The sequence below is a fragment of the Leptinotarsa decemlineata genome, unplaced genomic scaffold, assembly GCF_025532065.1.
Source record: "Leptinotarsa decemlineata unplaced genomic scaffold, Ldec_3_MD MMD2_tig00026282_RagTag_RagTag, whole genome shotgun sequence".
Taxonomy (NCBI): domain Eukaryota; kingdom Metazoa; phylum Arthropoda; class Insecta; order Coleoptera; family Chrysomelidae; genus Leptinotarsa; species Leptinotarsa decemlineata.
In genome coordinates, this window is record NW_027412668.1 from 22,477,494 (window position 1) to 22,490,763 (window position 13,270).

At 35.8% G+C, this 13,270-nt stretch overlaps 1 protein-coding gene across 1 annotated transcript; it reads left to right on the plus strand.

Moving 5' to 3' along the window:
- Positions 1-8,183: 8,183 nt before the first annotated feature.
- On the plus strand, positions 8,184-10,411 carry LOC141484743 (uncharacterized). The gene is made up of 3 exons (XM_074180069.1): positions 8,184-9,276; positions 9,336-9,557; positions 9,615-10,411. Exons 2-3 carry the CDS (start codon positions 9,378-9,380, stop codon positions 10,260-10,262), a joined length of 828 nt encoding a protein of 275 aa, XP_074036170.1. The 5' UTR covers positions 8,184-9,276; positions 9,336-9,377; the 3' UTR covers positions 10,263-10,411.
- Positions 10,412-13,270: the final 2,859 nt, after the last annotated feature.

Below are 13,270 nucleotides of genomic sequence, written 5' to 3' on the forward strand. Positions count from 1 at the left end.
GTGTTTCTCAGTACAGTTACACTTTTCTGCTTCTTGAAAATGGCTTCATAGTTGAAGCCCAAACGTCGAACAATTCAAAACTTTGAGCGCGGTTCAACCCGAAATTCAGATGTTAATATTTCTAACCGCGGAAACCTATTTATTCTATTTGTATACTTATCCGATTATGTTTCGAAGACTTTATCCATTTTCATTATCAAACGAACGATCAGTTTGATATTATCAGTGTCAATAATAATATTATCAAATTGACATCAAAAGACGAATTATATCTACAAATTATAATTTTTTTATTTAAATAGTTTGGATAAAGAAATGAATAATCTTTAAAACGTCAGTAGATGCTACATATTTATTTTCATATGCATATATAAATTCAAGTCACTGACAAATTAGATTAATTTTTTCAAAAAGCTAATTTATCAAATGGGGAAAGTTTTTGCCCTTTCTACATTTGTATTTGGTTTTAAATTTAATATTCTGATTATTTCATAGATCTGTCGAATAAAATCTGTCTGAATAAAAAACTATTTCAAATATAAATTGTCCTTCTCAAAATTAAATATTTAAAACAAAATTAGTTTTTACGATATTTCTATTATCTTCGCATCATACATAATATATCATCGGAACATTTATATTAATATCCCCAGTCCGACGCCTATTAATACTATTTTTAATGCAATATGATGAACAGCGTCGGCCACCTCTTTTGAAGTTGTTTGTCAGGAGTCACTATTTTAATGGCTCGTTAGCGGCGTCCTCAGGGGGTATAGCAGGTATAAATATCTCAGTGACTTTGTGGATGAAATGCAGTGCCACTTGCTTGCGCCGACTACGTCGCTTTCTTTGATATACCGGCATGTTTGCATTTTTGAAATTCTTTCACTTTCAGACAATAGCGAATGTACTATAGTGACTCAAAAACAGATCACTAGTTACATAAAATGTTAAAATATCATTGTGAAGAATAATGTATAATAAAATGTTTACAAATAAACTTCATTTAGGTCGACAGTTACGATGTAGTACTTGTGAAGTGGATTGAAATTATTTTTGTCAGGAGTAAATTTCTTTTTTGAATTCCAAAAAAGTTTTTCATTACCCAATAGATTTGGGTAATGTTGTGGAAACATTTGAAATATTGAAACGTGATATGATCGGCAGTCAAACATATGGCAAATGGACTGTATACTGGCTGTTGGATTTCTACTGGTACGCACATACAAGATATATGTACCTAGTGATGAATAATAATGAATAGGGTGATCATTCTTATACAAAAAATTGATAGTAATAACTAACATGAATAACGGGAAATGAAAAAAAATGTATAATTCCAGTATAATTATAATCATTGAACAGATCACTTTAAAAAGTCTACATTCATTGTAATTAAAAATGTTATGGAATGTTTTGCTGGTCCTAATAACTATTTATTCCGAATTTCTTTTACATTCTCAAGTGACTCCTATTCGAAAGAAAGTTTCACATATATAAACAAAAATAATGAATCTTTACTGAAGCAGAATTATTCGAAGTTTATAAACATTTGTCGACACGTGGTGTTATTTTTGTAAGACCGAAACTCTTGAAACCTTCAAGGATATTTCACAAGGCATTATGACATATCTTGAGCAGTTAGAGTTAAATCATCTGAAATAGAATTGACTGTTATGTACTCGTATATATGCGCAATTTACTTCTACCTTATTTGAGAAATAAGTATTTCCCAAACCAGAATTTCCTCTAACTCGTCGTCTAATAATATAAAGAAAGAAAATCTACGTACTCGTATATATGCGCAATTTACTTCTACCTTATTTTTTAAATGATTACCTAACTCTATGAACGACCCAGATGCCAAAGCATTCGCTGTTGCTAATTTTGTTATTATCAATTCCGATGACACTTTTCAAGAAATCAGTGTTTGCTGTTGGATTTTCTGCGAATATAAAATTGCAGAAAGTTTTCCAAAGATTCCGAACAAGTTCGAATCGAGGAACTGAGGAAAATTTTGTTGTGTCATAGAAAATACAAATGAAATGTTCATTCACTACATATGAAAAATCACTTCCTGAAATATGATTCAATCGGTAACTTACTAACGTACATAGGAAAAATCTAACTTCGAAAACAGAGTGAGATGAAATATTAACTTGGTCAAATATTTGAACTTGAAACTCATTATTTGAAGTTTGATAAATACATTGGATAAAAATCAATTCGAATTAGGAAAGGCCGACTTCAAAAGTGATGACCATTCATTAACTTTCTTTAGAACGTCTGTTATCACAATCACTATGATATAAAATGTGTTTATTTGAATAACGAAATGGATTCACTTTTCGAGTGAATAATTGATCTAACAATTCCTATATTTGCAAGCTCTACATTTTTTAAAACATACGTGATCCAAAGTGACTTTTTCTCCTTTGTTTTTTTTTCAATATTGAAGATGCACCGGGTTGGAGGAGAGCATGTTTATTCAATTTCAAATTCATATTAACATAGAGAAACATTTTCGGATGCCGTTTGAGAAACTAATTTAGATTTCTCCCTTTTGTTATTGACCTATTGACCTGAGACCTTCCTGACTTGACTTTAATAGAAAATGTTTATACAACCGGAAATGTTTTCCTAGAGAGAAACGATTTGTCGTTCAAATAATATCCAAAGAAAAAGTACGATAATTATCGTCTATGCTCTTTTAAATATATATAAAGGATTTAATACTTGAAGCCTCATATTTGAATATGAAATATTTCAAAATTAAATTAACTAAAAGAATAATTTGTTCAGGCCAATCTCGAATTACCTGAAGTGAAGGTTAATGGACTGACACCTATCAGAAATCAACCATTCCCCTGGCTAATACCACGAAGGGCGTTGGATTATATCCAACAGGTGTCAGTGCAGAAGTCTCCACAGAAGTATTACCTGCATATGCTGTTGGCGATACAAGTGCTGGAATCGCTGATGCAGGAAATACTTCTGTGAAGATTCCTGTGCTGACACCTGTTGGATATAGTTCAATGCCCTTCGTGATATTAGCCAGGGGAATAGTTGTTGTCTGATAGGTTTCAGTCCATTAACCTACAGTGTGAGTGAGTCGAGACTGGCCTGAACAAATTGTTCTTTTAATTAATTTGATTTTCAGCCAGTCTTCAAGTATGCCCACTGAATATATGTGAATATTTTAAAATTGTTGAGTTACTTTTTCAACATTCGAACTAGAACTCATACAAGGTGGTTCTCTGATGTCAGTTTATTTCCATTCTGATATATAATTTAAATTTCTTCAAGATGGAAAGTAAAATATAATAAATAACTACACCGAAACAGTTATGATAAACTGTGTTTACAATAGACAGAAAACGGTTTGTAATACTGTGAGACAAATTTTTTTGAAACAATTTCATTGATAAGATCTCAAAATGAAAAAAAAGTAAACAGTAATATAACAAATAGATGGCTCTACAAGCAGTAATGCCGATTCAACAACCGTCAACACAACTAACGCCATACCTTAGCTTCCAAAACAATATAAAGAAATTAAAAGGATGTCAGAAATTCATACACAACGAAAAATTCTTTGAGATCTTGAAGACCTATGCTCATCAAAGCACCTGCTCGTCGCTTTCCCCTGGTCGAGTAGGCTGGAGTCGGAAACTGTGGGGTTCATCATGGCCTGTCAGGATGGTGTCTAGCATATGTGGTCTCGTTTGCATTCATCGAGATAAAGCGGCCCTGAAACGAAATCCCCCTTCTCTACATGGTTCATGACCATGAGACAGTAGGAATTAGAGAATTTCTTTGTAATGCAGGTGCTGGCTCAGTTTTGCATGAGGTTATCGTCCGAAAAGGAGAAACAAAATGGATAAACTATGGAGATCTTCTCTTCGAGTTTTACAGACTCTTTCACAGATACTTTCACGGGAAGTGACTATCCAAATGACGAATGCAGAAGGCTTTTACTTTTGCCTCATTGTATCCGCTTGAGGCACACAATTCTCGAATCACCTTATGGTGTGGGGAACGATGATGGTGCAAAGACTGCTTCTCAAAAGCTTGGAACACTGTTCCGAAGTTGCTGAAGTTGCTGGATTCCATCCAGAAAAGAGCCATCCGCCTGATTGGAGAGGCGAACACTACGTGCAGCCTTGATAGTCTGGAACATCGAAGAAAGGTTGGAGATTTGTCTCTCTTCTATAGATACTTTCACGGGAAGTGTTCAAGTGACTTTGCACATTTGATTCCACCTAGAGCGGGACATGTCAGAAATACGCGACGGACTGTTGTTGCTTGTCGTTTTGAGGTTAATCTCTTTCATTTGGAGAACCGCGTTTATGTGTAATAAATTTCCTAATAACGTTTTTCTAAATGGATATAATCTTCAGCGATTCAAATGCAATGTGAATCGCTACTTTCGCACAACCACCGCTCTGAGAGCGCCTAAAGGATTTTCCTGTAGTGCTTGTGGTTTGTCCTTAAAAAAATGTCGAGGCTTTGAAGACAGCACCCGACCAGCGCAAGAATTTCAGATAATAATAATGATAATAAGTAGTTTATTGACCATCCAGTACATCTAGTACAATGGCAGAAGGCAGGGTTTGCACTTCATTGTTTCGAAAGAAGCCGCCTCTTAAACTCCTGGCAAAAACTAAGTATCAGCAAGATCTTCAGAAATTGATTGCATTCAGCTTCCTATCTATGAGAATGAAATGAAATAGGTAGAATGGCAATACACTGATATCAGAGGACACTTTGTATAAAAGTTGTTCTTACATTTTAGAACCACAAACACATTGAGATATCTTTTGACACAAACCTAACCCGAAAATACGGTTGAAAGAACGAAAGATTATATTTACAATATACCTTATTGCTGTGGAAAAGGTTTTATAGGTGAAACCTCAAGACCCCTAGATGGAGAAACAACGAACATCGTGAATATACAGGGTCGCTGATATGTATGGAAACGGTCGATTATTTACTAAAGTAAGATAGCTAACGAAAAATGTTAAATTACAATTTTTTTTATGGTTTTCCAAAATCTATCACACTAAATAAAAATTAAGTATACAGGATCAGTCAAAAAATCTTAAAGAAATGAAGTTGCTTTTACTTTAATAGAACACCCCATATATTTTTCCATTCTTCAGTTCTGCTCGAAATTTTGAGAGAAATTGATATAGCACATCATTTCCTTAATTCAATCGTTTTCGGGATATCAAATTTTGAAAATAACTTTCTAATACATTATCCAAAATTGTTTTAGTCCATTAAGTTCCAGCTCCAGAGTTTCCAGCTCCATAACAACACCGCGACGTTCTTTTGTCTAACAGTGATGATCTTGACAACACATGCCAAAAATACATTTGGTGTAAATAATTTTTGCGCAAAAATGGCACATTTAACTGATACTAAGGGTATTGAAATTGTAATGATCATAGGATATGGTGATAGAAGACGAAGTTGTAACCAAGTAGTGGATATTTTGAATGAAATGCATCCCATTCAGGAACTCACATCTAAATCTAAATCCATTTGGATTTGAGTGAAGACGATTCAGATTATAGAAAAGAGTTCTGTGAAGTTATTATGGATGAATCAAATGAAAATGTCAACTTTGTCAACCACATATTGTTTTCAGACGAATCTACATTTTGTTTAAACAGGCAGGTAAATCGACACAACTGTAGGTATTGGTCAGACCAAAGTAAATACCTGGTGTGACATTATTGGTGGACACGTCATAAAACCCTATTTTAAAACGGAAATTTGACTTCTGAATAATATTTATTACTTTCACAACAGCATATTATTCCAGAGCTTAGACGATTATTCCCGAATAATAACAGTCCCAATTTGCCGGCAGAACAAAATGGTTTCAATAAGATGAGGCTCCTTCACACTTTGGACGTGTGGTACGGGCATATATAGATTAATTTTTTTCTGATAAATGGATTGGACATAGGGAAGCAATTGAATGGCCAGCTAGGTCTCTCTATATGATCCCAATTGACTTTTTTCTAAGGGGCCACATAAAAAAATGTAGTCTACAAAAGTAGGCCGCCAAATATCGAAGAGTTGCAAGAAAGAATAAGGCATAAAATGTCTTCCATTGCTCCTTACATGATTCTAGATTCACTACAGAATTTTGTTTGTTGTTTATATGAAATAATATATAGGGTATTCTATTAAAGAAAAAGCAACTTTATTTTTTCAATACTTTTTGACTGATCCTGTATACTAAATTTTTATTTGATGTAATAGATTTTGAAAAACCCCAAAACTTCTGTATCCTAACATTTTTCGCTACCTCTCTTACTTTGAAGGATATAATCGACCGTTTCCATGCATATCAGCGACCCTGTATAAAAATAGATGACAGGATCAGGGTTAGCGGAATAAATTCTAGAAACTTCTGGTGATCACGCCATAGAATGGAGTGATACAAAAATCATCACCAAAGAAACTCATGGAAAAATATCACAATTTGAGGCGAGATTTTCATAGTGAATACAGGTTTTGAAAACGGAAAAGGATTGTTTTCCGAAACGTTAACTACTTAAGAAAGCTTGGTATCAATATTTGATTTTTTTAATATATTTTTTTTTCAATTTGTAGGTAAAATTTATGAATACGACAAGTTACTGACTAATTTGACTTTCTATAGTTTATATTAAGCAGTAACTTTTCGGGGTGAACTTTACGGTTTGCCCTCTATTACACTTCAGCAGATTCTCTGTTGATTTAGCTTTTGTTTTTTCAGGTTGTGGAAGGTTATAAACCCAAAAAAACAATATAAAAATTATTGAATACAAATTGATGAATAGAATTGATGAATAGAATAATAAGTATATTAATTTCATGCTGTAACTCCATTACACATTTTTATTCCTTCAGATTGTGGAAGCTGAAACGTCCCAGAAAAGGTCTTTAAAAACTTCTTTCACATAAAATGATTTTGTTGAATATTTCACGGGATCCGTATATTGATATTCTCTTAACAATTAGTACTCTATAATATCTTGTCAAATTTACTCAGGAAACCATAGATTTCACTTCTACTATACGGTTGAACACTTTTAAAAAACAAACCTCATACCTTGAAGTGAGTGAATTGCGTTTTAGCGATCTGATAAGTAGCAAACAACATTGACCATTTTATTTATTCATGGAAGTAATGAAGACCGTCATTATCGCATAACAAGGTTATGATCAAATATTGAAGGTAAATATTATAAATAAAAAATGGCGAAGTCGCCAAAGTAAATAATTGAATTTGATTCTATTACGGAATTGTTCACAAGTATGTGTGAGTGTGTGTGTTTTTGTGTAGCAATTCTATTATTTTAACGTTTTATTGAAGAACAAGGCATTTCCTTGAATGATTATACTTATTCCATCGCTTGCAAAAATAATAATTTGGGAAAGGATGGGAAATTTTCTCTCTCTTGCAATTTTTGCAGATAAACGAGTCTATCACATCGGCAACAAAAAGGTATTATATTCCGTAGACAACTTTACAACGTCATATGAAATCTGGAATCTGACAGAAGAAGTTGGGAAGGTTCACTTCTGTTTTCACAGAATTTGGATAGTTTATTCTTCGGCTAAACTGGGATTCATTTCCTACAGCTAGTTCATGACTTTGCAACACAAAATAACATAGAAAACCCATTCAAAAATGGAAAGGCAGGCGAAGATTGATTTGCTGGGTTCAAGCGGAGACATCCTGATATTGTGCTAAGGTCCCCTGAGCTCACTCCTATCGCCAGAACGAGATGTTTTAATAGAAAACAGGTAGAAATAATGTATTCAGTATTAAGGGGCAGATTGAGAAGTTTAATTTTGATGCAATAACTATTTTAACGAGACTAGTGTAAGAACTTCGTCTTCAAAACCACCAAAAATTTTGAGCACAAAAGGAAAGAAACAAGTCGGAGTTAAGCTTGTCGCCCATTTGTCCGGCACAGCACAGCACGGCCCGTCCCGTCAAAATACGGATAGGATTGGAACATTGAAAATGAATGGACAACCGCCCAGTTGCCCGGCACGGCATAGCCAAGAGCGTCCGCCGCGGGAAAGGATTCCAGCTCTCCGATCCTGACCGGCGAATAACGGAACGTGCTGTGACGGACTGGCCAAGTGAGCGCGTTCTCTGGCCAGCGCTTGCCAGCATCAACTTGTCCAAAAGTGCCTGGGAAGTTTCTGTCTTTCTGTTTTACTATTCCATCAGTTGACAGCACAGTGTCAGACGGTACCTATGAAAATGGACGACTAAAAACTGAGTTGCTTCTTAAGGCAGGCTCTAGACTAGAATATTCAGAAGTTCCGAAAATTTGCCTGGAGTAATTCGGAAATACTGGAAAAATGTCTCCTTGTCTTCTTTCTCTCCCAGATTTGCCCTCTTTTGATTAATGGGATGGACCCAAAACATTTTTTTGAGACTATTTCCTTCTACATTCAATAATGCGGACACTATAATGACGACTTTTTCGCCAGAACTGCTAGAGATAGACATGTTTCTGTCATCGCTCGATGTCAACTGAAATTTCCTTGAAATCGAACAAACACCTTCAGTATGCTGGTTGGAGCTGGACAAGTGGGCGATGCTTCTACCCGTCGCCATCAGGCGATGAACAGCGCCGTGCTGTGCTCTGCCGGACAAGTGGGCGACAAGCTTTATTAGTAGTGCTGAAAGAGGTTAGTTGAAAACTGTCATATGTTGTTGTTATGCTGCTGAATAGTTATTTATGTATCAAGGGAATTAGGAGGGCCTTAATTACCGATGGCAAAGTTTGCGTCCCGAGGGCCTCTGGCCCGAGGGACAGCAATTGCCTGAGGTTATTAAGGCTCATTAATTCCCGTGGTACATAGATAATTTTATTTCTGACCGATTTCAATAAAATTTTGTTCATTTTTGAAACGGAAAAATGTACCAATTCATTACCTTCCCGATATATTTGAATCAGGTACCGTTGATTATAGTAGAGTTTTCTTGTTGCTAGGTTTTTGCTATGTTACTTGTTTATAAACAGAACTTTGTTATCAAGCTGTGTTTTCGGTGAAAACGTGTTTTCTATCCCAAATATAATGGAGGATATTTTGAAAAAAGCTGAACAAGCAAGAGAATCATTAATTCCATCGAAAAGTGAAGCCGTATACCAAAAAGAATACAAGATATATCTGGACTGGCTGACACGGAAAAATGTTATGCCAAAAGATGTCACTGAAACTGTATTTCTGGCATATTTTCAAGAACTGGTAAGGAATTTTCTATGTTTTTCGGTAGATTTGGTAGTAATTGTGTTTATTCGTTTCAGTCAGAAACGTATAGTCCGAATTCTTTATGGACTAAATAGTCAATGCTAAAATCGATGGTGACTATACATGAGAAACGAGATATCACCAAGTTCAATGAACTACAGGCTTTTTTGAAACGGGAGAGTAAGAGTTATAAGCCGAAAAAGTCTGCTGTTTTATCTCCTAAAGATGTTATCAGATTCCTAAAGGACGCTCCTAATGATATTCATTTATTGCATAAGGTAATTTTTTTCTTATTTTCCTTTTTGTGTGTATTTATTTCCTTTTTTTTGTTATAGGTTGTTTTGATTATGGGTTATTTTGGTGGATGCAGAAGTCAGGAACTTTTGAATATGAAGATATCGGATATAGAGGACCGGGATTCCGTTATGGTAGTGAACGTACCGGAAAGTAAAACTGGTGTATCGAAGAAATTTACAGTTGTGGATGAAAAAGAGTTCTCCGCTTTGCCTTTATTAAGACTTTATATGTCTTTGTGTCCTAAAGGTATTGAACGATTTTTTTTGAGCTTCCGACAAAATAAATGTACATCACAGCCAATTGGAAAAAACATGTTTGGGAAAATCCCCAGCAAAATCGCAATGTATTTAGGATTGCCGAACTCATCTTCCTATACGGGACATTGCCTTCGTCGCACTTCTGCTACTGCTCTAGCCAATGCAGGAGCAACTATGACTAACTTAAAAAGACACGGAGGTTGGAAAAGTTCCACGGTGGCGGAGGGGTATTTGGAGGATAGCATCGAATTGAGAAATAAAACGGCGAGTATGTTGTCTACTTTGTCATCAGAAGAGGCAGGTACCTCGACTGTAGTGAACAGAAGCTCCAGCTATACAAAAGAAGAAATTGTTTCCAGTGGCGGAAGTAATTTTCAGGGAACATTTCAAAATTGTACATTTATTATCTGTAATGACGTGAATAAATAAAATATGGTTCAGTTTTCATTTCTATTAATTTTTACTTGTGAAAGGTAGAGGGAATTATAAAATCTATAATGTCCCAAGGGAGTTATGACCCTCTTTATTGATAGCGTAACTATGACGATATAAGCTTATAATATCCCGGTCAGAAATAAACATATGTTTTGCAATGTTCGTCTATTAAGGCAGATTTAGACGTATACAGTAGCTGGCGACAGTCTCACTGTCACGCCAGCTATGACACGGCCAGCGCTGAACCAGGTCGTTTACATGAGTCCAGTGTTTCGTGAATATTTGCTTGTGAACAGGTGCGTTACGAAAATAAAGAAAATGTGTTAGGAAAATGTCCGCCCTATTATTACAGGAGCTTACTGATATGTTGGAGGAAGAAATATTAAAGAAAAAAAGAATATGGGTAAGAAACTGGATCTGCCATAGAACTATAACGGGAGGTTCGACTTCGTTACAGCAACTAAGAGTAGAAGATCCCTCTGAGTACAGGTTGGCGTTACGACTTATGTCAGAAAATTTCGACGAGTTGCTATCACTGATAGAAAGCTCGATTCAACATCAAGATACTGTGATGAGAGAGGCATTACCGGCAAAAATAAAACTAGAAGTAACGTTGTCATACCTAGCTACTGGTATGTCTTACCGAAGCCTGAGTCATATGTACCGTGTTTCCAAATCCTCTATGTCACAATTTATACCCGAAGTTTGTCGAGAAATTTATGCAGCATTAAACCGATTTATTAAGATGAGTTTTTATTTCATTTCAAGTTGCAGTTTTGAAAGCAAGTTGTATTATATTAGCAGATGTTGTGTGGTCATCGGAGCTACCTTGAGGAGACTGAGCAAACTGACTGTTCTCGTCGTGGTGGAAACTGAAAGTAGACGAAGTTGAAGTGTTAGGTGGACTCACTTCTGGCGGTGGACAAGTTAGAGTTGGCTGGAAGCTTGATTAGTAATACTGGTCAGTTGTATTAGATTGTGTTGGAATCCATTGGGAGAATTGAGTATTTTGTAATTGGTGCATCGATAGAGAACGTTAAGGATTTTGGGTAGCCGCTGTATTGAACGTATTGGCTCTCAGATGAGCAAGTCTGCATTGCGTTAATATGCTCTGTATCTTTTCCTGGGCAATAATGGCCTGTTCCTCTGACAGCTTTTTCAGTTGTGATGAAACACTCTTTCCAAAGATATCGTATACAGTTTCTTCAGTTATCGCCTTCGGCACATAAATATTGCCTCCAGCACCAGACCTTGTTGATTTTTCAATTTTATTGATTTCTAAGTAGTACGTACTCCGGATATTCTTGAATTTAGTTTTTACTTCTGCAATAGTAAGTCCTTCTATCTGCATATCTTCTGTAATTTGTTTTAGCGCTGATGTGCACTTTTCTTTGTTTTTATACGCATCACAACGCAGATTCCATGAACATTCGTGTTCTCTATAGAGTTGAACCAACTTTAACGTTTCTAATTCACTTAGTTTTTGAGTCATTTTTCACCCCAGCCACTGTTCACTCTACAGAGGTGCGCCAACGACTGTCACCAAGTGTTTAGACGTTTCCGTAACACTGGCTCGGGTGTTCGGGGGGACGCGGGTGAGGGATGCTGGCAGCAAAAATAGACGGGTTCTCTATTCGAGACAGTGCTGTCGGACATCGCTGGACTGGCACGGAAAATTGTTTACATGGAGCCAATTACTACGCGTCTAAATCTGCCTTTATACAGTGCCTCTTCTGATTCTCAGGCAACTGTGAGTGACAAGGGGTGGGTAAATGGGCCAATTTTCAAGTCATGGCTTCAATTTTCATTGAAATTGAAAATTAGTTAGTGCTCGATAACCATGAATCTTATAAATTTCACCCAGCCTTAGAATTAGCATCAGCAAACAATATTGTCTTCATCTCGTTCACCCCGTACACAACAAACAAAATACTGCCACTATCTGTTGCAGTTTATGGACTCATATAGAAGTACTTTGAACAAGAGATTAGTAGTTTTCAGAGAAGGCACCCGGGAAGAATGATAAATCAAAAAGATATCGCCAAACTTTTTGGAGCGGCTGACGGCAAAGGTGTTTCTGTCCAAAATGCTGTTAAAGAATTCAAAAAGGCAAGGAATTTGGTGGTCCTATTATCTCCATGTTTTTAATAATGAATATTATGCTCCATCGTCGATGACAGATCGTCTACTAAAGCAAATTTCGACACTGCACGATAATGTTTCTCCTTCGCCTCGATGTCATACCCCCTTGCATCAATGTTCCACCAGTTGATGGCGACATGTCAGCGCCTTGCACCAACACTATAATGCAAGAGACTGAAAAAAATCTTGCAATGAGACCAGAAGCAAATGTAGGAGCTGGTAACGTTTCACTGTTTCAAATGAGACCAATACCCACTGCAATTAAAACAGTTCGCAAAAATTAAAGGCAAAAGGCGAAAGTGTTGACGTCCACTCTCATAAAGAACCAGCAAGCTTGCAAGTTTCAAAAGGTTAACGACACGAAGACAGAGATTGCTGAAATAGTGACTGGTCCAGAACATTGGCTGCATTAGAGTATCAACCCAAATGAAGTATTGAAGAATATTGAAAATAGTAATGTTCCAGAAAACCATCATTGGACCCTAATATTTGGTACGCCTATATTATAAGAGTTGGAACATAAAAAAACTTTACATTATTCAGGTAACTTTCGATCGAAGAACGATAAATTTCCTATGAAATATTAAAAAACCAACATAATTCTTGGATGATTATCAAAATATTTGAAAAAAGATTCTGAAATATATTCTTTTCAAGTTATTTTTCTATAGGTACTATCTTCAATGAAACACTCAGAACGATAAACAAAAAGCCAAAGAATCAATCACCTATACGTTGGATCTCATCCAAAATACATTCAGCCATATTTATATAACAGCAAAAGACTTTTTTCTGGCAATGAAAAAAGTTTGACTCCGTATTCATGAAACCGTTGAAAAGTATGGAGGTTGATCTCCAAA